At 44.0% G+C, this 24524-nt stretch overlaps 1 protein-coding gene across 3 annotated transcripts in view; it reads right to left on the bottom strand.

The window, feature by feature from the left end:
* ZDHHC14 (zinc finger DHHC-type palmitoyltransferase 14) overlaps positions 1-698 on the bottom strand; it is a 260251-nt gene extending 259553 nt beyond the window's left edge. For 2 of the 3 annotated variants that reach the window (XM_032836437.1, XM_032836438.1), the window contains exon 1: positions 345-589. In XM_032836437.1, the coding sequence (XP_032692328.1) occupies positions 345-589 (245 nt within the window). Of the gene's footprint in view, positions 1-344 lie in introns of all 3 variants that reach the window. The other variant, XM_032836436.1, reaches the window with a different exon arrangement.
* Between the last annotated feature and the right edge of the window lie 23826 nt (positions 699-24524).

The following is a 24524-nucleotide window of genomic DNA, read 5'->3' as shown; positions in this document are numbered from 1 at the left end:
ACAAGGCTACATCTAGGCTGGCTTGCTAGTCTCCAAACTCAGCAGAGACAGCACCAAGAATCAGTCACCTGCGAGGTGCCACACAACCCTTGGGAGCAACGAGGCCGGCACACCTTCCAGGCGTGCCCTCTCCCCTCTCCACTCCCAGAGCCCGACCCAGGGCTGCCTGATCTCTGGGGACCAAAGAGCAAACGGACCTCCCGAAGAAAAAGAGGGAGAAGTGGGTTTGCATTATATAACAATGTACAGCAAATAAGCCTTCTAGAAAACGAAAGTAGCGGGAGGGGCAGGGGTCGGGGGAGGCGAGGGGAGCGGGGCGTCGCGGAGCTTCCGCGGCCACTTACTCGAAGGCGAAGAAGAGTCCGCTAGTGACCAGGATGAGGACGAGCGTCAGGTAGAAGACGCCGGTCTGCCGGGCCATCATGATCCTGCCGTTGCAGAAGAACTTGTTTCTTCCCGGGAAAACCTCCCATTTCCTCCGGGCCGCGATTTTCTTCTTCTTGTGGGGCGACTCCATGGGGGAGGAGCTGTGGGTGCTGATCTGACTGTACTCGCAGTCTTTCATGGGCCCGCCGCCGCCGGGAGGCATCCACGAGGGCAGCCGGCGGGGGGCGCACGCCCCCAGAAGCCCCCCGGCCGCGCGGGCCCCGCCGAGCCACGACCGCCGCCGGCCGCCCGGCCGCCCCCCGAGCCGCGGCGCCGCGGCCCCTACGCCGGCTCCCGGCTCGGCGACAACTTTGCCGAGGACACCCAGGTTAACCCTTGCGGGATCCCAGCTGTCATAGCCGGGTCCCCCTCCGGGAGGGACGGTGCTCGCCTGCAGCCCGCGGCGGTGGTCCTCAGTCGCTTCCAGCCCGCGTACCGGGGCACCGGGGCCCCGCGGGGCGCGAGGGGCCGCCCGGTCGGTCCCCGGCTCGCCGCGCGCCCGCCCCCTCGCCCCGCGGCTCGCTCGGCCCCGCCGCCCCCGGCCCGCCGGCCGCGCCTCGGCTCCGGCCCGTCGACCCCCGAGCGCTGCGCCCCGAGGGGACACGAGGCGGCGGCCCCGGCGCCGGCTTCCTCGGGAGCCACTTCGGCGCCGCGGCCAGGTTTATTCCAATCCTTCCTCCCGGCGGCGGATCCTCCCCAGGAGAGAGCGATGGAAACTGGGAGGCCGCTCGCGGCACCGGCAACCCCTCCCAGGGGTGGGTGGGGAAACCGAGCACGTTCTTCTGTCAGGAGCGGGCTCGGCGACGGCCCGGGCGCTGCTCGCGCGGCGACCCCGCGCCGGCGCGCCTGGCAGCCGAGTCCAGACCGCGGTCCCCGCGCGGGGCTGCCGGGACCGCCCGGGCCGAGGGTCGCGGCGGCGGCTGGTGGGCTGCACGGCCAGCGGCTCCCTGGCTCCCTCCTGCCCCATAGGGGCCGGGCGGGGTGCGAGGAGGGCCGCGGGGGCGGGGGCGGGGGGGCGGCGGAGCGCGTCTCGGGGCCGCGGGGCGAGCGCCACAGACACTTGTTTGCAAGGCTCAGCCCCGGCGCGCGCGCGGCGCTCCGAGCGGGTCCGCCTCCTCCCAGCCGGGTGGGCGGCGGCCCTCGCAGAGCCAGTCCGGCTCCTCCTCCCGCTCCTCCTTCTCGCCCGCGGAGCCCTGCACCGGCCCCGCGGGGTCCCCGCCCCAGGCCCCTCGGACGGGCCCGGCGCGGTCCCCTCCACTACCAGGGGAAAGGCGCTGGGCTCCCCGCTGGCATCGCTCGCGGACGGCTCGGGTCGGTACCCGCTGGCCGGGGCGCGCCCTCGCCCGCAGACTCGGGCCGCCGCCTCCCGGCTTCTCCTCCGGTTTATTCCCGGCAGCCGCTGCCGCTTTGGCGCGCGCGCGCGCGCGCACACACACACACACACACACACACACACACACTCACGCTGCTACACGCAAAGCCCTTCTTGCCGCTCCCGGGGACCTGAGGAACCCGCGCGGAGAGGTGACCCTCCCCGGGCCTGCCCCGGCTAGTCCTCTTCCCGCCCGCTGCGGGGCGCGTGGTCGACTAGCGGGGAGCTCTACTGCTGCCCAGGAGTGGGCGGGGGTGCCCGGCGATGGGATGGGGAGAGGGGGTACGGGGCAGGCCTGAGTCCGGGAGGAGGGCTGCGGGCCGGGCTCTCGGGGCCCCAACGGCTCCCAGGTTTCCCGCGGGGAGAGCGTAGCGGTCTGGGTCCCCTTTGGCCCCGGATCCCTGCCTCCGTCCCGGAGGACAAGCCCGTGGCGGCCAGGCTCTGCGGAGGTTGCTGCCTCCCCAGCCCTTTCTCACTTCTCCGACACGGGCGCTCGCGATTTACTCGCTTTATTGCTCCCTTTTCCCCTGCGAGCGCCCAGGGCAGCAGAGGGACCGACCGATCTCCTCTAGAGCCCGCGCCTCTCCTGCCCGCCCCGCCCCACCGTCCCGGCCGATCCGCCGGTGCGCTAGCGCGCTCCCTGGCTTCGCCGCGGGGCCGGAGCCCTCGCGTGGTGGGAACAACCAGTGGGCAGCGGAAAGCAAAGGCGGCCGGGCGGGGAAGCTCGGTTTTCCGAGCCCCACTTTCCTTTCGCCGCCCACTGGGATGTGTAGTTCTTCCTCTCGCCCACTGGCTCGGAGAGGAAATACTATCTTGGGACCAAAAAACTACAAATCCCTGCATCCCCCGCGACGAAAGCGGGAGAGGCGCGGTGCTGGGCGTTCTGGTGCCCGGAGACTGGAGATGCGAACTAACAAAGGGAATGGTGGGGGGCGGCTGTGGCTTCCCGGTGCTGGGTACTTTACACGTTCCACACGTTCTTTATCTGATCTTTGCTGCAACCCTGCGAGGCCCTACTGTGTGCAGTTTAGAGAACGCTCTACTTGCCAGAGATCTCAGAGTGCCCCGATGGTGGAGATGAAATTGAACCAGAGCCCTGAGAATTTCCTTTTTAAAAAGCGCTGCCTCGGTGAGCCTTGTCAAAGGTAGAAAAGAACTGGGATCAGTTGGAAAGAACTTCCTGCAGTAAGGGAAAAGTGGTAAGGATGGCAATTACTGTGGGACATGAAGTCAAAAGGAGTTATGAAAAAAGTGGAATTCACAAGGGTCCATTCCAGAGCAGGTTAGGGGTGTGAGTCCTACAATCAGAATCGGGATTCAGTGATTTTAGGTTTTGTATGACCTATGAGCATATGATAGGAACAATTAAGTACTTTGTGACTGCAGTATTTAAAAATGACAACGACAACAACAACTGGCAAGGCTTAGACATTTCAAGTGAAAGGTCTCATATGCTTACCTGTTCTTTAACTCATGGGATCAAGGGGATGTTATTCTTACTCAATTTATAGAACATACCTTTTCTCCCTGTGTCCAATTAATATACTACCTTCATCAACTTCCTGGCTTTAAAAAGACTTCTATTTTGGTTCTCAGTGAAGTCTTAGTTTTTCTGGTATCACTGTTGTACTTTTAAAAAGTCCTTCTCTGTTAGAGACACTAAAGTATTTGCAAGTGCTTTAAAATACTCCAGCCCATCCATCTCCAAAACCATGACCATATTGATGAAACAATACTGGCAAACTATGGAAAATTGTTTACATTGGGTGGTACATGTGAATTAGTAATGTATTGCTGCAAATTATCACAAATTAAGAAACTCAATAACAGTTTAATATCTCACACTTTTTATGGGTCAGGTGTCCAGGGACGTAGGGTCCTCTGCTTCGGGTCTTAACCTACCATCAAGGTGTTGACAAGGCTGTGTTTTATCTGGGGGCTCAACTAGGAAAGTGTCAGCTTCCTCACTCAGGTCCCTGGCAGATTTCATTTCCTTGCAGCTGTAGGACGCAAGACCTTGGCTTTTTCTGGCTGTCCACTGGAGACTGCTCTCAGCTCCTAGAGGGCACCTGGAGTTCATTGTCATGTGCCCTTTCCCAACATGGCCACTGATCTCATCAAGCCAGTATGGAGAGTCCCCAGAGTAAGTTTGTTAGCAAGATGGAATTTTATACAACATAAGTAATCACACAAGGGTGATATCAAATTGACATACTCTGTTGATTAGAAGCAAGTCACAATTTTTGCACACACTCAGGGGAGAGGATTAGACAAGGTATGGACACCAGGATGAGGATGCCACACTAGGGTCTGTCCACTAAAGTGTATGACAGGATCCATTATGCTAGTCTTATCTACATCTACTTATGTTTATATTTGAAATTTTTTATAATAAAAAGAAGTCAGTTATTTCTTCTTTCTTCCCATTGCATATTTACTTAGACCTTTGACAATAGATTCACTTAGGACACTTACCTGAAGAAGTTCATTAGAACCTGACATGATGGCCACAGAGTTTAGTTCACCATCTAAAAACTACTCTGTAAGGTGTGATAGCATTTACTCGTTCATTCGTTTCACAATCGTCCATTTAGGAGACTAGGTCGTTTTAAGTACTATTTTAGCGATAGGGATATAAGAGGATCCAAAACAGACATTTATATTTGAGGACTAGAAGGAAGGGTGGGGAAAACAAACAAGAAATGCAAATAAAATACGCGCAATAGGGGCAGCTGGGTGGCTTAGTGGGTTAAAGCCTCTGCCTTCGGCTTGGGTCATGATCCTAGGGTTCTGGGATCGAGCCCCACATCGGGATCTCTGCTAGTCAGGGAGCCTGCTTCCTCCTCTCTCTCTGCCTGCCTCTCTGCCTACTGTGATCTTTCTCTGTCAAATAAATAAATAAAATCTTAAAAAAAAAAAGACGTAAAAAATGCGAACAATAGAAGGAAATAAATACTAAATGATAACATAATTTCGGAGAGCAATTTCAAGGAAAAAGAGGAGGGTCTTGGGATAGAGAGAATTGGGGGAGGAGACACTGGAGCAGGGAAGCAAGTGACGTGACAGCAAGTGCAAAGGCCTCAAGGCGGATCAAGCCTGGAAAATTCTAGGGGTACAAAGAAAAGACATTCTGGCTGAGATAGAGTGGGGGACAGGTGAGTGGTAAGAGGGAAGGCCGGGAGGATACAGGATCAGTGAGGTGACGGGAGTTGACTCTGCTTGCACTGGGAAAGCACTTAATCTGTGACCACTGTGTTAAGTGGTGACGAGTCAGAAAGAAGAATAATCTACAGTACTTGGCCTTCAAGGAACACACAGATTCCACGCGTCATGCTACAAGGACCTCAGTGCATCTAGAATTGTAGACCCGAACATTTGTTTTGCGTACTAGAAAACTGAGGCCATGAAAAGCAATGCCCTCCTAAGAATTCCTTGAGAATGCCTCACGACTGCAAATAATCCATAAGCGAATCTTGAAAGAGTGCATTCTCTGATTTAAAGCTCTAGAAAACTGACAACAAACAATAATTTAGTGCCTTTCACGTGCAAGACAGCGTGATGAATAAGTTGAAAGTGGCAGAGAAGCTATGGTTTTGTTTGAGAAACAAGATGGAGACACGTAGAAAGTGGATAATGAATTTCTTCGTGATGCGATAAAAATAACTATCTTTTTGGAAGTATCTTCTTTATTAGGTAGTATCCTGGTTCTTGAGACATTTAGCTCACTAGATCCAGAGGACAATCCAAGGAGGCAAGGATTCTTATCAGTATTTCACAGGGGTGTAAACAAGCTTGGAGAAGTGGGGTGATGTGCCCAGGGGCTCATAGCTAGTAAGTAACCGAGTCAGGATTCTCCAGCCAGGCACATGTGTGGGGTTCCAACCCTTTCTACTCCAACCCACTGCACAATGAAAAGAGTATACTGTGTCTGACTAGCTGTCTGCTGAGTAGACTTTGCTCAAAGTGTGTCTAGGGCCTGTGGCCATTTGGATACGCAGAGCCAAGGGGGCTAGGATCTCAGGGCAGTGGGAATGGTGGGGGAAACACATGACGATTCTAGTTGGACTAGAACTGACAAGATTCGAGAGCAAGTAGTTTACTTAGGAAGGGATTCCAGAAAACACCGTCGACAGTGAAGTGAAATAGAGGGGAAGAAGCTTCTAGAGCATGCATTATGAAGCAAGTTACCAGCACAGGGGACTGAGGCTCAGACCCCCCAGGGGGCACTGGGGAGTGGTGCAGAACCCACCTCACAGCTCCCCACTGCGGGGGGGCAGGGGGAGGAGGGCGGGGGGCGGGGGAATGAGGAAGCTGACCTTTGCCCACCAACCTAGTGGCTGCTAGTTGAGAGCTCCTTCTGGGATCCTTACTCTACCTTCTTAACACCTGATCAGCCCTTCCAAAGCTGATGTAGTCAGCACTGCCATGGGCACTCAGAACACCAAGCTGGGCTTCCCTGGATTGTTGGGGATATCTTTGATTCCAGTGGGCCTTTCCCTGTTTCCGTCTGACTCGGTGGGCCCACCGACAACAAGGTCTGTTATTAACAAGATTAGAGCTTTGTTCCTTTCATCCAAGCAGCTCAAAGCATTCTGCAGACCCACCTCAGTAATTCTCAGAATTTATCTCCAGGCAGCAGAAAGGAGGAATGGTCTTATGTATGGTTTAAGGGGAGGACATTCAGATCCAGGACATTATATATCTTATACACCTTTTGAGGTCAGGATGAAGTGCTTCCAGGGCGGTCAAAGGACGTGGAGGTCAAAGGGACAAGGTCCTCTAAGGAGATCTTTGAAGTCATCCCAAAAGGGCTTTCTTCTAAGAGCTCTAGGATGGCAGGAAGTAACTGCTGAAACTCCTGTATCAAACAGAATTCTCCAGAAAATCAGACACCCTAATTCCTTCCAACCCAGAGGGTTGGCTCGCAATTTTTACATGTGCTCAGCACCTCTGGGAACATCAAGGGTCAAAACACATAAGATGTTTAAAGTAATAAACTTAGGGCTATAGGAAAAAAGTGGATGATGCAGAAAAAACTTAATCCAAAATTTTCTTGTAATAGGCAAAAACAGAGGGAGACAACCATAAAAGACTCTTCATCTCAGGAAACAAACTGAGGGCTGCTGGAGGGGAGGGGAGTGGGAGGGATGGAGTGGCAGGGTGATGGACACTGGGGAGGGTATGTGCTATGGTGAGAGTTGTGAATTGTTTAAGACTGATGAATCACAGACCTGTACCCCTGAAATGAATAATACATTATATGTTAATAAAAAAATATATTCTTGTAATTGCCCCCAAGTGAGCCTTTCTTGCCTTTTAGCACTAAATATATATATTTTTTTTCTGGTATTTTCATAAAAATAATGCATGTGCATTGAAAAAATTTTATTTTATTTTATTACAAAATTTTATTACAAAAAAGAAAAAATATATTGCACACAAATACACAAAATGTAAAAATTGTTCAAATTCCCATCACCTTAAGATAGTCTTTTAACATTTTGATAGCCATCCTTATGTAAGTCATTTTACACACGTACATCTGTATCATTTAACAAAAATGGAATCATATCCTGCATGCTATTTGCATCCTGTATGCTTTTTTTTTAAATTGTGGTTTTTTTTTTCTTTCATTGCCAACCCCCACTCTTCCTTAAGTAACCACTGTTTACAATATCTATCCTTCTCCAGGCTCATATCACTATAGGCAAAGACACAGATACAGTCCGCATTCCACTTTCATCCATTGTCCTGATAATGTTTTTTCAGTTAATTTGTCCCCGCCTAGGCTCATACATGGTGCTTTGCATGAGGTCTCTGAGAGTCTTCTTCCGTGTGGCACAGCCGCGTTACTTTCTGCCTTTTGTTTCCTGATCTGGACATTTCAGAAGAGTATAGGCCATTTATTTTTGTACACTGTCATTCAGTTTGGGTTTGTCTGGTGTTTCTTCACAATAAAATCCAGCTGAGGACCCTCACCGGCTCTTGGCTTATGCACACAGGCAACATAGCTGAACCTGCCTCCTTCAGGCCCGGATTTGTTTGTTTGTTTGTTTGTTTGTTTGTTTTAAAGTAAGTGGGATCCATGCCCAAGGTGGGGCTTGAACTCACCACCCTGAGATCAAGAGTCCTATGCTCTACCAACTGAGCAGCCAGGCCCCGCTCCTCGCACCATTTTAAGAAGCACGTTCATATGGCTTCCAGCTACAGGTGCTGGATAAAGCCGGAATGTGCCGCAAGCCCAAGCCAAAACTGACCCCCAAAATATAGACACTTGTTAGCCGAGAAGCCGAAGCCTACGCAGGCAGTTTTAAAGCAGCAAGAGTTATGAAGAGGGAAAAAGTCTCCCAAACTCCTTTGCTAATTACTCATAAAACATGCAACAGAACAGGGGCGCCTGGGTGGCTCAGTTGGTTAAGCATCTGCTTGGGCTGGGGTTATGATCCAGGAGTCCTGGGATGGAGCCGGGCTCCCCGCTCAGTGGGAAGCCTACTTCTCCCTCTCCTCGGCCACTCCCCCTGCTTATGCTCTCTCTCTCTCTCTGTCAAATAAATAAAAACTTAAAAAAAAAAAAAAAAAGCCCATGCAACAAAACAGTAAGCATGAAGGCGAAAGGAGAAGTTTCCTATTGGCCATGAGAAACAGGAGTTCTCAGTTCTCCTGCTCCCACGGCGACCACGCACCTGGCGGAGCACAGGGGAGAGAGAAGCTCCGAGTTCTGCAAGCGGTTCCAGCGCGAGGCCAGCCCGGGTGTGCAGAGCACCTGCACCTGCTGCCGCAGCACGTCTGCCACTCGGGGGAGGACGAGAGTGTGACAGACACTTCTCTCAACAGAACGTGCTGCTTAGTCGGAAAGAGTTCCAGAAGAATCCAAAGTGGATTTCAGAAATTTCTTGTCTTCTCCGTAAGGAAGGGGTTTTGAGGAATGTCTAAGGCTATTTCTGAATGAAAGATAGCCAGTGCAACAGCTTGCGGGCTGTGTATTTATTCTCTGAATACATGGAAACCGAGTCGGGGAACAAACTTTTCTTGGCATCCTTTGCATTTCTGGGAAATAAAAATCTCATTGGAATGAAAAACTGAAACCTACCTACCTCGAAGGTTGGTTGCGAGGTCAAAAAATACATACAAAAGTGCCCTGTAAGTAGTAAATGCAAGTGCAAGTATTAACTGTATTTTTACTATTTTCCCTTTTCTTCCATTTTTACTGTTTATATTGTTTTTTTTTCTTTCCTTTTTTTTTTTTTTTGTATTGTTTTCTTTCAAAAGGGAATTGAGACCTGTATAAAGCGTCTACTTCTACTCGTTTGCATTTCTCTGGTCAGTAGCCTAACTCCTAATTGAGAAGGGGAAAAAAATGTATGTCTTTGTCCTCCCCAAAACACCTGCATAAAAATAAGTTTGTAAATTCTGAAACTTATTCCCATTTGGGCTGTAAAAATATCAGGGATATTCTTAGGTATAGGTAATTCAATGAGATAAAGAGTGCAAATCTATTTCCAGAAATTTTCATTTTTGTAACTTTCTATGTTCCTGTAATATTTCACCTTAAGAGGCATTTTAATTTGTTCTAGTACAGACTTATTTCTAGGTTTAAAATCATTTCACAATATAACATAGTAACTTACGCTTTACCCCTCTTACATCTTTTCTGGAATGACATAGATATAAGTTATTGGTTTTTTGTTTTTGTTTTTTTAATCTACTTGAGAGAGAGAGAGAGTGAGCGAGAGGGTGAGAGCAGGAGCAGGGGGAGGGGCAGAGGGAGAAGCAAGACTCCCTGCTTAGCAGGAGACCCTATGCAGGTCTCCATCATAGGACCCTGGGATCATGACCTGAACTGAAGGCAGACGGTTAACATACTGAGCCACCCAGGCACCCCTAAATTATTGTCGTTGTTTTTTTTAAATAAGCAGCATTATTTCAGCATTCTATTTAGCCTATTTAGATATGTTGAAAAAATCAGATTACGCATTTCAGTAGAAGTATCCGTGAAATTACCTTGTGACCTTCTGAAATCAGGTCAAATGATTTGGGTTTATCCAATACTGGTGATGTTCATTTTGATCATTAGGATAAGATAGTTCCACCAGATTTTTCCCATATAAAGTTATTATTTTGGGGATGCGTGGGTGGCTCAGCTGGTTAAGCCTCTGCCTTCTGTCCAGGTCATGATCCCTGGGTCTTGAGATCGAGTCCTACATCAGGCTCCTTGTTCAGCTGGGAGACTGCTTCTCCCCCTGCCTGCTGCTCCCCCTGCTTGTGCTCTATCTCTCTAACAAATAAATAAATAAAATCTTTTTAAAAAAAATAAAATAAAGTTACATTTCCTTCCTAATTAATAATTATAAAGAATATAAATATCTTATTCTCCATCAAACTCTCACACTAATTAAAATTAGTAAACCAATTGATGATTTCCTAATTTTATTCTTCTTCCCACCTTCCTTCTTTCCTTCCCTCTCTTCCATTCTCCCTCTCTTCCTCTCCTTCTCCTCCCCAACTCTCTCCCCTCTCTCCCTCTTTCTCCCTCTCCCCACCTCTCCCCCCTTTCTTGGATTTTCACAGTAAGGAAGAACTTCCCCTTCTTCCCCATTTATATATCTGTTCACTCATCTATTTCTATCAGAATGGCCGCATAGATATTTATATTATTCAATGGGTTATTATCAATAGTTATTTTGATATTCGGATTGTTCCAGATTTAGCTGCTTCAGGCTAAGTCCTGAATAATGTGATGTGAACTGATCATTCCTGGCTTCCGCACTAACTGACTCAATCACCTATGAGGGCTCATCTTGTCCTTCCCCTATCTTGGTCCTGCCAGTCACTTCTCCAAGGGGTCCTCGTTCGTTTTAGTGGAAGATATATATGTGCTTGTATACTTCTATCTTTTGCCATCTCTATAAAAACATAGACAGGCATAGACATGTACATTTATTTTTCTCAATGTCAAAAACCATGTTTTTAAACTGATACATGCAATTCTATTTAAGAACTATAGGCTATATTGCGTGCTTTTGTACTTTCCATATTTGAAGACCAGCACCATTATCCTCAATATATTTGTTCATTTCCTCAAGCCTAGAATCCAAAAAAGATTTCAGAACTGCTAGCCCGCACCACCAAGGAAAGCAAACCAACAATCTAGAATTGAGTAATTATTTACAGCTCTTTCTTTTTTATTTTAGATAAAATAAATAAGTAAACAAATAAATAAAGATTGGACATCTTTGCATTGTTTTTAACCTTAGGAGAGAGCATCAACTATTTCATTGAGGGGGTTTCCTTCTATTTCTGGCTTGATGAGTTTATATATACAGAGACGTTGAAAGAAAAAGATGTTCTTTCTGTACCTATTGAGATAATTTTCTCCTTGATTCTGTTAATATGATGATAATCACATCGACTGATAACTGCTTAAAAATATATATATACATTTCTGAGACAATCCTCACTTGTTTAAAATGTATTATCCTTTTCCTATATTGCTGGATTTGAATTAAGAATATTTTGTGGAAAATAAATTGCATCTATGTTATGAGGGTTAATTGTTTAGTGATTTTCATTTGTTTGTTTATTCTGTTATGTCTTTGTCACGTTTTGTTTCAGGATTCTTCTCCTGGCCTCATCAAACAAGACAGCAAATATTCACTCATCTATATTTTTTTCCCAAAACAGTTTTGGTGTAAGGCTGCTATTATTTCTCTGCTCAATGTTTGATAGTGGGGCACTTGGGTGGCTCAGTCAGTTAAGCATCTGACTCTTGATTTCAGCTCAGGTCATGATCTCAGGGTCATGGGATCGAAACGAACCCTGTGTTGGGCTCTGCTCTGAGTGTGGAGTCTGCTGGAGATGCTCCCTCTCTCTCTGCCCCTCCTCCTGTCCCCCCAACAGGCTCTCTCTCACTTTCTCTCTCTAAAAAATAAAAAGAAGAAAGAAAGAAACAAAATCTCTTTTAAAAACATAAAAATAAATGTTTGACAGAACTCATCAGCCAATTTTTTTGGTCCTGGAATTCTATTTGAGGGAAAGGTTATGACAGCAAATTCAATGTCTTCAAAAGATATAAAATGACTCTTTAGTTTCTATTTTATCTTGTTTCCATTTGGACAAATTATGCTTTTCAAGGAATTTTTCTCTTTCATTTAAGTTGTTGGATATCGTGGCATAGAGTTGCTCATGATATTCTGTTATCCATTTGATGTCTATAAGATCATTTATTGCAAATATTGGCAATTTTCTCAATCATTAGCTTTGCTAATGTTTACCAGTTTATTAATTTTTATTTATAAAATAAATTTTATAAAATAAATATAAATACATTTTATAAAATAAAATAAATTTTATTTATTTATTAATTAATTAGCTTTGCTAAGTGTTTACCAGTTTATTAATTTTTTCAGAAAAATGAATTCTTGCCTTGTTAATTTAAGCTAGTGTTTGTTTTCTGTTTCATTTGTATCTGCTCTTACCTTTATAATTATCTTCCATTTGTTTACTTTAGGTTTCTAGATTTGTTTCTAGATTCTTTTTTTTTTTAAGATTTTATGTATTTATTTGACACAGAAAGAGAGATCACAAGTAGGAAGAGAGGCAGGCAGAGAGAGGGGGAAACGGGCTCCCCGCTGAGCAGAGAGCCCGATGCGGGACTCTATCCCAGAGATCATGACCCGAGCTGAAGGCAGAGGCTTTAACCCACTGAGCCACACAGGCACCCCTGTTTCTAGATTCTTAAGTCAGAATCTTAATTTTACATCTTTTTTCTTTTCTTATATAAATATTTAAAACTCTGAGTTCCCCCCTAAAAACCATCTTAACTGCATCCCACAAATTTTAATATGTTATATTTTCATTATCAGAGCTCTAAGTGTTTTCTAATTTTCCTGGTGATTTTTTTTTTTTGTCTATCCATGTTTTATTAAGAAGTGAGTTGTTCAATTTCTACATATCTTATTGTTATTGTTTCCTAATATTTTTGAAAAGATTTTCTTATTTATTTATTTATTTGAGAGAGAGAGTGAAAGAGAGAAAGAGTGTCAGAGTGGAGAGGTCAGAGGGAGAAGCAGACTCCCCACTGAGCAGGGAGCCTGATGCAGGACTCAATCCTGGGACTCCAGGATCATGACCTGCTTAACCAGCTGAGCCACCCAGGCACCTGATTCCTGATATTTTTGTGGTCAGAGAACATACTCTGTAAATTTATTACAGCTGGTTTTATTTTCCAGCATATGGTCAGTATGTCATGATCCCAGGTACACTGAGAAAGAATGTGTTTCTGCAGTTCTTAGGTACAGTGTCATTGAAGTGTCAATTATGTTAAGGTAGTTGATAATTTTGTCACGTCTTTTACATCCTTAGTAATTTTTACTCTAGTTGTTCTCTCATTTATTGAGGGAGAGGTGTTAAAATCTCCAACTATGATTGTGGATTTGTGAATTTTCCCCTTATTTCTTGGTTTTTGCTTCATGTTATTGGAAGCCTTGTTATTAGGAGCATAAATATGTATGATTATTTAATTCTTTTGTATTCTCAATGAATTCACCACTTTATTGTCACAAATATAATTCTTTTCTCTAGCTATATTCCTGTTGAAGTCAATATTGTCTAGTGTTAATTTATCTGGCCCACCTTTCTTATGTGTACTGTTTTTATGGTAAATCTTTTTCCTGTTATTTGGCTTTCAACCCCTCGGATACTTTATGAAAGCCTAATTTTTTAAAATAGCATGTGGTTAGGTTTTGCTTTATTATCTAGCCTGGCAATTCCTGTTTTTAGTGGGAGTGTTTAGTACATTTACATTTAATATAATTATTGATATGATTGGATTTGGGTCTACCATTTTATTTGTTTTATATTTGTCTGAGCTGATATTTTGCTTCTTTGCTGCTCTCTTCCTGCCTCTTTTTGGTTTTGTCAAAAAAGAACCTTTATGGGGCGCCTGGGTGGCTCAGTGGGTTAAAGCCGCTGCCTTCAGCTCAGGTCATGATCCCAGGGTTCTGGGATCGAGCCCTGCATCAGGCTCTCTGCTCAGCAGGGAGCCTGCTTCCTCCTCTCTCTCTGCCTGCCTCTCTGCCTACTTGTGATCTCTGTCTGTCAAATAAATAAATAAAATATTAAAAAAAAAGAACCTTTATAACATTCCATTTTAGTTCCTCTATAGGCCTTTCAGGTATACCTCTTTGTCTTATTTATTAGTGTTTTCTCTAGGGATTAAAATACATATACTCATCACAGTCTTTAGAGTTAGTATAATGTACATTTTAAAATCTTGAAGTAGTATAATGCTCTTTACCTCTGTTTTGTACATTTGATGTGATTTATTATAACTGTATGCTTTACAAGCCACAAAATATATGGTGACCTAATTTTTGCTTTAAATAACCATATGGCGCTTGAAGACATCAAGAGAAGAAAAAAGCAGACTTTCATATTTAGCTACATACTTAACATTTCTGATTTTCTTTATTCCTCTCTGTAGAAACAAACTTCCATGTGATGTCAATTTATTTCAGCCTAAAGAAATGCAAAAGAAAACTTTTCTTTATCTGGTATTATTTTAGTTTACTTTCACTTTTTAAGGCTATTTTGATTGCATTTAGAATTCTGGGCTGATGGGTGTTTTATCCTCAGACCTTTAAAGATAAGATTCCACTGGCTTCTGGTATTAATTGCTTTTGATGAAAAGCAAGTAGTCACCTGTGCTATTGTTCCCCAATTTGTGATCTATCATAAAAAGTGCTACTCTCAAGACTGTTTTTCAGTTTGACTGTGATGTGCCTTGTCATTTTCTTTTTTTTATTTATCTTAAGATTTGGAGCGTCTTAGGTCTGTAAGTTTATATTCTTTGCATAATTTGGGAAAATTTTAGTCATTATTTTTTCAAACATTTGTATGTGGCCCCATTCTCTCCGTCTACTCTCATTCTGAGACTCTAATTCCACAAAAGTTAAGCTGCTCAATATGATCACACAGATAAATGACATTCTGTGTATTTAGTTTTTCAAGTCATTCTTCTGTGTGTTCTTCAGATCAGATAACTTCTATTGATCTGACTTCAAGTTCACTGACCCTTTCTGCTGCTATCTGCAATTTGTAATTAAACCTATCCCATGACATTCTTGTTTCAGATATTTTATTTTCAGCCATCGAATTTCTGTCTCATCCCTTTTTAGAGTTTTTCTTTCCTGCTGAACTTTGTCCATCTGTTGGTTTATCATGATCATATTTTCTTTTAAGTTCTTGAACATGTTTACAAGCACTCTTTTAAAGTCCTTGTTTGCTAATTCCAACATCTGAGTTATCGCATGGTTGGTTTCTATTCGTTGGTTTTTCTCTTGTACATGGGTCACATTTTCTTGCTTTTTCTAATGTCTAGTAATTCTTTATTTTTGCTGCACATTATAAGTGCTACATTGTTGAGAGTATGGATTTTTTAAATCTTACTTTAGATTTTTTTTTCTTTTGGATGGTTAATTTACTGACATAGCAGCTTGAGCCTTTCAAGGTTTGTAATGTGGATCCAGAGCAATCTTTACACTAGGGCTAGAGTAACTCTATTCCTAGAATGTTGACATTTTGGCAGGTTGAGAGCCCAGGATGTTCAGTGCGGTCTTTCCACGGGATTGTTGGAACTCCTATATCTCTTAGTACTGTAGAACCTCCAGGCCTAGTGGAGTCTTGCCTTTGCAATCACAGTTCAGTACATGCCCAAACGGGTAAGGGGATTCCTAAGCAGAACTTTGGAGCTCCTTTTATGCATAACTTCTTCTATTCTGATCCTCTGCCCTACAAACTCCAGCTGCATTAGCAACTCTGAACTCTGTTCTCTGTTTCCATCTATCAGTGGGCTAAAGGAGTGTGGGCTCCTTCTCACTGCACCATGGTCCAGAGAATGCCCCAGGCAAAGAGCTAAGATGATTGTGGTGCTCATTTCATCCTCTGCCTGATGTCCAACAATCAAAGACAACAACTCATACATTTTTATCAATTTTGAAGGCAGGCAGGCCCTTGTCCTTGTATATTTTGATCAGTTTCTGGAGAAAGGGTTAATGAGATACCCATACTCTATCATGGCTTATGCTGGAAATCTCATGATAGATTTTTAGAAGTGTTCTGTGACTACCTGCTCAGTGGTGTCCTAAGAGGGAAACTGATGAGATACAGTGCTGCCATTTCTCCCACGGATCAGTGGATTTCTTCAGGCCATGCTCTTTCCAGGAGAACTTTCCTGAAGGTCACTCAGATTCTCCAGCTCTGGGCTTCAGACTGTTTCACCCAGAAGAGAAGAGCCTTGCGCCGGCTCTGTGTCTGGATGCCAGTAGGTTTGGAAGGTAGGTCACAATTTAACTTTCAGCAGTTTACTATCCTCAGCTTAGGAGTAGAAGGCAGTAGTTGAATTGAAATTGGGAGGGAACAATGTGGACTTACTCAGACTGCCATTTTTCTCTCAAACTTAACTTGATTACAATGTCTCTATGGATTAATAAGACAAGAAAGTTTGTTGAGCACCTTTTATTACAGAAAATGAATTTATATTTTTTACTTAATACCCATTCAAATAAGTCCCTGGCCAAGACAATTTTTTAAATGATTTTATTTATTTATTTATTTGTGTGTGTGAGAGAGAGAGAGAAAGAGAAAGAGCACAAGCAGGGGGGAGGGGCAGAGGGAGAAGCTGACTCCCTGCTGAGCAGGGAGCCCGATGTGGGGCTCAATGTGGGGCTTGACCCCAGCACCCCAGGATCATGACCTGAGCCGAAAGTGGACGCTTAACCAACTGAGCCACCCAGACACCTGCCAAGATACCTTTTCCTAGGTAAATCTATGATTTATTATTTGAATCTTTTAATACCTCTATTTAAAGATGAAATTTAAGCAGCCTGGGGTTTTGATTAGTGTCCGTCTGTCCCTCCCCCTTTTCTAGCACAATACTGAGTAGTAAGTGTCAATGATGATGAAAAACCCCAGGCAAAACCATACCAAATAAACGCTGGTGAGGAGGTGGGACAACAGAACTTGCATCTACCAACCCAAACTGTCTTTAGTACTATTTGCAAGAAGACAGATACAAGAGCATTCATTGAAACACTGGATTTCTTTCATAGTTAAAAGAATGAAAACTTGAAACAACCTATATGGCCATTAGTAGGAGACTAGGTTAAAAAACAGTGGACTAGGGGCACCAGGGTGGCTCAGTCAGTTAAGCCTCCAACCGTTGATTTTGGCTCAGGCTGTGATCTGGGGGTCCTGAGATCTAGCCCCACCTTGGGCTCTGAGCTGGGTGTGGAGTCTGCTTAAGACTCACTCTTTCCCTCTCCCTCCGCCCCTCCTTCCCCCTTTCCCCAGCTTGCATATGCACATTCTCTCTCTCTCTCTCTCTCAAAAAAAACAAAACCAAACAAAAAAACAGTGAACTATTCATACAATAGCATACTGTACACAGTGAGATGGAATAATTAGAAGCATAACACATGAAAAAATGTTCATCATCACTAGCCATCAGGGAGATTCAAATCAAAACCACACTGAGATACCACCTTACACCAGTTAGAATGGCCAAAATTAACAAGACAGTAAACAACGTGTGTTGGAGAGGATGTGGAGAAAGGGGAACCCTCTTACACTGTTGGTGGGAATGCAAGTTGGTGCAGCCACTTTAGAAAACTGTGTGGAGATTCTTTAAGAAATTAAAAATAGAGCTTCTCTATGACCCTGCAATTGCACTACTGGATATTTAACCCAAAGATACAGATGGAGTGAAAAGAAGGGCCATCTGTACCCCAACGTTTATAGTGGCAATGGCCACGGTCGCCAAACTGTGAAAAGAACCAAGATTCCCTTCAAGGGATCAATGGATAAGGAAGATGTGGTCCATATACACTATGGAGTATTATGCCTCCCTCAGAAAGGATGAATACCCAACTTTTGTAGCAACATGGACAGGACTGGAAGAGATTATGCTGAGTGAAGTAAGTTAAGCAGAGAGAGTCAATTATCATATGGTTTCACTTATTTGTGGAGCATGAGAAATAACATGGAGGACATGGGGAGATGGAAAGGAGAAGGGAGTTGGGGGAAATTGGAGGGGGAGACAAAACATGAGAGACTATGGACTCTGAAAAACAATCTGAGGGTTTTGAAGGGGCGGGGGTGGAAGTTGGGTGAGCCTGGTGGTGGGTATTATGGAGGGCACGGATTGCATGGAGCACTGGGTGTGGTGCATAAACAATGAATTCTGGTACACTGAAAAGAAATTTAAAAAATAAAAAATTTAAAAAAAAGTATAAGGATAAACATAAATTTTTAAAATGATATTAAATGGAAGAAAGTTGCTGGAGTTTGCATATATACGGTGGCTTTTATATGAATCATAACAAGATATTTTGTTAATGGTTATATACATGGATACTAAAATTCCAAAGAAATCCAAAGGGATGGTAAACACAAAATTCAGTGTATTTTTTAAAATATTTTTATTTATTTATTTGACAGACAGAGATTACAAGTAGGCAGAGGACACAGAGAGAGAGGAGGAAGCAGGCTCCCCGTCAAGCAGAGAGCCCGATGTAGGGCTCGATCCCAGGACCCAGGGATCATGACCTGAGCCGAAGGCAGAGGCTTTAACCCACTGAGCCACCCAGGTGCCCTCAGTGTATTTTTTTTAAGCAAGGGAAGGAGTGACGAAAAAAGAAAAAGAGGATCAAGAGTTTAAGCTGTATAGTTGGTACAGAGGAGATTATTATATTTTTATTATGTTACTATCTAAGCTTTTTTGTATCCATTATTTCTTAAATATTTTTTGGAATAACAGGATTGCCTTTTTACTTCATACCCCAACTTATTTAGAAATACATAGAAGAAAATCCAAACAATATATTTTCTCAGGTAAAAATCTATCTTCCAGAAACCACCAAATATTTAGTCTCTTTCTGGCCTTGTCCTCTTTGATGAGGGAAGTCAGAATCCACAATACTGAGATAGAAAACAGCATTTTATTCACAGGATTAATAATTGAGGCCTCGGCAAAAAACAGAAGCTGCCAGATACAGGTTAAAAGAAATACTTGAAAAAGAAGAACGACATGTTTAGTTTATTAGAACAACGTAAATAAGGTCCAGTGTTAAGTTACACATTAATGTTGACAGGCCCCGTGAACAGCTCTGTCCACACATAAAATCATTACCGCAAGAAAAACTTAACATTGTCCTCAATCTCAACCAGCTCTTATCTGATAAATATTTACTATCCCCTTAGGAAAAGGGAAAGTGGATAAAAAGAAAAAAGTCCATTTTCTTAGCTTGGGTATCTTAACAGTGAAACCAATCTATTTAGATCAACACAGATGTTCAGTGAGCTCAAGGCAGAGTTAAAAAATTTCTTGTTGACTGGGGAAAAAGAAAAAAACCAAAACAATGGGAGACCTGAGAAGAAAAAAAGGAGACAAAAGGAGTCTGAATGATATGAAAAATGTAAGGTTTGAACCTTAAAAACATTGGGTAGCCAAGAATTCCAGGATTGTTGGTGAACTATATCTCATCCATCATTCTCAGAGTCCCAGGCATGTGCCATAGATGATGGGGAAGCAGAAATGCACAAGCTCTAGTCCCAGATGTTAGGTATAGTGACGAAAAGATAACTAAGGACACCCCCACAGGGCAGACATTCGCCACAATGATGGCGCCCCCTGCAGCGTATCGGCCACAGATAAAGGAATAGTTACTTGTGGACAGTTTCATGGGCAAGCTGACATTTGATCTGGACCTTTATGGGAACTTTACTCATTCTCAACCAACGGAATAAAAAGAAAGTTCCAAAACCAAGATGAAAGACAACAATCATGGCATTGTTTAAATATTTTTTAAAAAATGGCACGAATGAAGGATTATTTTTTAAAATACATGTGTTATGGGCTGAAGTATGTCCCCTACCCCCAAAAATTCATCTGTTGAAGTCCTAAATTCCCAGTACCTCAGAATGTGACTGTATTTGGAGGGAACGCTTTCAAAGACAGTGGGCTATAATCCACTTTCAAAGACATACAAAGATGAAGGTCATCAACACAGAGGAGACAGCCATCTACAAGGCAGGGAGAGAGACCTCAGAAGAAACCAACCTTGCTGACACTTTGACCTCAAACTTCTTGCCTCCAGACTTGGGAGAAAATAAATTTCTATTGTTTAGACCCCCCAGTCTGTAGTACTTTGTTATGGCAGAACTAGCAAACTAATACAACATAGTATACCTAAAATGATGGTAAAAATCCTGCGTTGACCATAATGTCTACTTAAAAAATGCAGACAGGTGTATAGAATGATCCAATTTTTATAAAACTGTGCGACTAAATGCATAAATATAGATTGAAAGATGACAAATGTTCTCTCTGATGTTGTGTGTTATTTTTTAAAAAACTTTCTCCATTAGGCTTTTCTGCATTGATCCATTATTTTAATAAGCATGTGAGTGGATGAATTCAAGTGGGAATAAATATACAGAGCAAGAAAAAGAAATGTAGCTCAGGGCAGAACCTTGGGGAATGCTGTTATTTAAGGGACAGAAGGTAGAAGCAAGCAAAGGCAACAAAGAAAAATTGGTCAGAGAGGAGAAAAACCCAGAGTATATTCCAAAGAAACCAATGGAGGGCAAGGTTTTAGAAGGAACAGGCTGCTACCCAGGGTTCAAGGGTGCAACAAGCCGCATGGAGCCTGGCAGGACAACACTGCATCTGGAAGCCAGAAGGTCATGCTGTCCTCAGAGAGCTGTGGTGAGGCCAGTCTGTAAGGGTTTGCGGAAAAAATTGGCAGTGAGGAAGGAAGGTGGCAAAGCCATGAATAGTGAGAAGAATTACAGACCTTCAGGTATAGAAGCAGACTGTCATTATCATACCAGGAATAGTCTGAATTCAAACCCGGAGATGCTGAAATGCCAGTTACCCTAGAAACCCAGAGAATACCTTAGCAACTGTACCAAGCTGCCGTATTCTGCAGGGTACCTGAAGATGTTCCTGGCCCCACTCTGGTGTAATCTGTCAATTAGCCCAGAGTCTTTGCTTAATGGCAAAGATACGTCTATAGACTAAAGGCCTTGACGATGAGATCGCTTAGTAGCCGCTCTAAAATAACAAAGGTGCTGGCAGCAACCAGCACTTGGTAATTAGAAAGGTCCCATAATGTGACAAGAAAGCGTTCCTAAACTGTTACGACTTTGAGGAACATGCTTTCTTGTCTAGTTTCTGTACCTCTTAGCCAGGTTCCCTTGGGATGAGAGCACAATAAAAACGAAGTAAAGACAGAAGGAGAGAGGGAGGGCGAGGGTCTGCGTTTAGAAAGTGTGCAAGGCACTGATGTTTCTCCCTTCATTTTAGCCAGGCAGCTTGGGGGTGACATTTCATCAGTGTTATGACAAATATTTCATATATATCGTATTTACATCATATTATGTTACATTTACCAATACATGTAGTTAACTGTTGTGGGCCAAGTAGCATACTACACACTTTACTGGAAATGGTTAAATTCATTTTTACACAATTCCACTTAGGTAGCTGTTATTGTTATCTCCTGTCTATGGATGAGGAGCCTGAGGCTAAGGAAAGTTGTGTTATGTGCTTGAGATCACACAGACTCCCTGATTTAACATCACTTCTTGGCCACTACTCAGGGCACAAAGTGACCTTCGACATTAGGTCTCCCACTGAGGATCCCGCACCCGGGTCCCACCATCAGGCACAAGACTGAGCAGACTGAACAACACTTAAAAGCAAGATCTAGATGCTGTAGGAGAGGGGTGTCCCCTCGCGGCTGGGTGTCCCCTCGCGGCTGGGCGTCCCCTCGCGGCTGGGCGATCAGAAGGTTTCTGAGAAGAGTTCCCAAGTGGAGCTTCCTTTTACCATAAATCAAAACATCATCTGCCTTTTCTACCTTTCTTCCTTTGTGTTCTTCCTTCCCAGCTCTTTCCAGGCTGGCTCTAACCGGCCAGGCTTCGCGGGTACCACCATCTGTTGATCGCTGTCGTCCTCATTCCCTTCCAAACACCAGCCTTCCTAGCCGCCGCCAGCCGAGCTGCGCATGCTCCCATGCTCGGAGGCCGGAGTTGTCATCGCCAGCCCGCCGCGGCAAGGATAACCTGCCCAGGGGGACTCCAGTAAAGGACCCTAGCTAGCCTCTGGCCTTTGGATCGGTATCTCTGAGTGCTGTGTGGACTGGCTGCTAGGGCAGGCATCGTTAAAATATTCTCTGCACCCAGTGTGGGGCTCGAACTCATGACCCCGAGATCAAGAGTCGGATGCTCTTCTGACCGAGCCAGCCAGCATTCCCTGGAGGCCTTTCTGAGTACAGCTCCGTCCTATGTTAGCTGAATTCACCTTTAGTTGTCATCTGGTAAACAAAACCCTAAAATTCTTTGTGTCCCAAAAGTTGGAGGAGGATAAAGGAATGGAGTGGTCGAGTTCACATCGTGAGCCAGGGCATTGCTGGGAAAGTCCCAGAACTCTCTAGCACCCACATCTAACCTCAGAATCTGTCTCTAACTAGCTGAGCTGCTCCAGCAGAAAGCAGAAAGTGATTGTTAAAATAAATTAGTTTTTAAAATATTAATAGCACTTTTCACATTATTTACAATCAGATGTCTTCCTTTTCATAATCAGAAGAGAGAAGGCCTTCCTTTTTGGAAGTGTTTCTTTTCTTTCTTTCTTTTTCTTTTCTTTTTTTTTTTTTTTTTTAGATTTTATTTATTTATTTGACAGAGAGAGGAGATACAGCCAGAGAGGGAACACAAGCAGGGGCAGTGGAAGAGGTAGAAGCAGGAAGCCCGATGTGGGACTCGATCCTAGGACTCTGGGATCATGAGCCGAACCGAAGGCAGATGCTTAACAACTGAGCCACCCAGGCATCCCTAGGAAGGGTTTCTTAGGTGCAGAATAATTTCTGGATACCTATAGAAAATAAGCCAAAGATATTGAAGAAGAATGGGAAAGAGTTATTTGCTCCTATCAAAAGCAAATTATCTCTTATGAGAAGAAAAGTCTTTGACCATTGGTAATTCATTCTGCTGAAAGATACCTCAACAACTGAAGAAAAAAAGCTCTCATTAGACCTGAAAAAAAAAAAGGATGAAATAAAAAAAGAAACATAGATTTGATCACAGTGCCAGAGTCAGATTTTTGACCCAAAGAAAAGGCTGAAGATGCTTTAATAACTCGTTCAGGCATATGCACAGTATGAAGAACTAGATCTTCTCCATCTATTCCTTAAGATTTATTTCTTTATTCGGGAAAGAGAGCACACAAGCAGGAGGGAGGAGGGAGAGGGAGAGAGACAGAATCTCAAGCAGACTCCACGCTGAGCACAGAGCCCAATGCAGGGCTTGAGCTCACAACCCTGAAATCAGGACCTGATCCAAAACCAAGAGTCACGCATTCAACTGCCTGCACCACTCAGGGGTCCCCCTTCCCCATCTCTTGAGGAGTTTAGTTTTAAGAAGTTTAGATGATATAATTGGGGGGAACTTCTATGTAGAATGATGACAAAATAAGATACTAAAATGATTGTGGCTTTAATTGTTCCTAAGAGTAGGCTTAGGAACTTAAGGAGCCTTAGGAACTTAGGCTTAGTAGGTCACTGCCCACTGACAGTTCTTACTTTCAACCCTCCCAGAATGCATTCAGTGGACACCGGAGGTATGATCCACTTTGCAGTTCCAGGTAATATAATCTAAAGAATGTAGCAAGAAGTCTGTAAAACCAAAATAGCTGAATCTTCAAACATTTCCTCTGTTATATTATTTTAAAATCTGGATACCTAAAGTGTCATTTTCCCCCCAGTTTAAAAATAATGTTATTTTTATTATTGTTCCCTATGGAAACTGTTTCCCTAGGCATGGCAACAGCCATGTCTTAACAGAGGATTATTTACTTAAGCTGGTTTTTCTTGTTGCACTTTGGATGACAGAAACCCATATTTTATCCCAGCGGATCCTTCAAGATTAATCTCTGCATACTCTTGGAGAATCATCTAATGCTGCCACAGCCACACTCCCAGCTGCTAAGCAGCCAAGGAGAACCACTCTGTTCCCCAGAGATCAGTTTGAGGAACTTCAGGTCCTCGGGGACTAATGAAAAGTTACAGCAGCTGTGACGAGAACTCTCCAAATCTGTCTGAGGTCAAATGTCAAATATAGCAGTGGTGCTCAGAAAGTACATAAGAATCCCAAGAAGATTTCCATGCTTGCACGGGAGAGAAAGAACACTCCCTTCGCCTAAAACGTATTTCTGACAACGTATTATTCTTCATTAAACATTAAAGAACGGGAAAATTCTATTTGCACCTATGAATGAGTAGCTTGTATCAGACTAACTCTCCCAGAAAAACAGCCATAAAAAACTGCCTCTCACTTAAACAGCTATTAAAACAATGGAGAGTAACCAAAACAGCCGGGACTTAAGCAGTCAAGATGCTAAAGAGAAATGAAATATGCAAAAGTGAGCCAGATTGTTACCACTGCTGTTCTCCAGGGAATTTGCTGAAGTATAGAGGCCAGAAAGACACACACACACACACATATGCATACGTGTGTACATGCATAAGTGATCAAGTGTTGTAGGAGCCTCACTGGGCTAGGGAGATGAAAAGCAGAATTCAGGGCTATGAAACTCAAAGGATGTGGGGATCCAGCATCCTAGAGAAGTGAATCCCACATTCCCTCTGCAATTTCCCCTCAAGGTATCGAC

Source organism: Lontra canadensis, unplaced genomic scaffold (genome assembly GCF_010015895.1).
Source record: "Lontra canadensis isolate GAN:19392208 unplaced genomic scaffold, GSC_riverotter_1.0 scaffold92, whole genome shotgun sequence".
Lineage (NCBI taxonomy): Eukaryota > Metazoa > Chordata > Mammalia > Carnivora > Mustelidae > Lontra > Lontra canadensis.
This window is presented reverse-complemented; position numbering and strand designations above follow the sequence as displayed.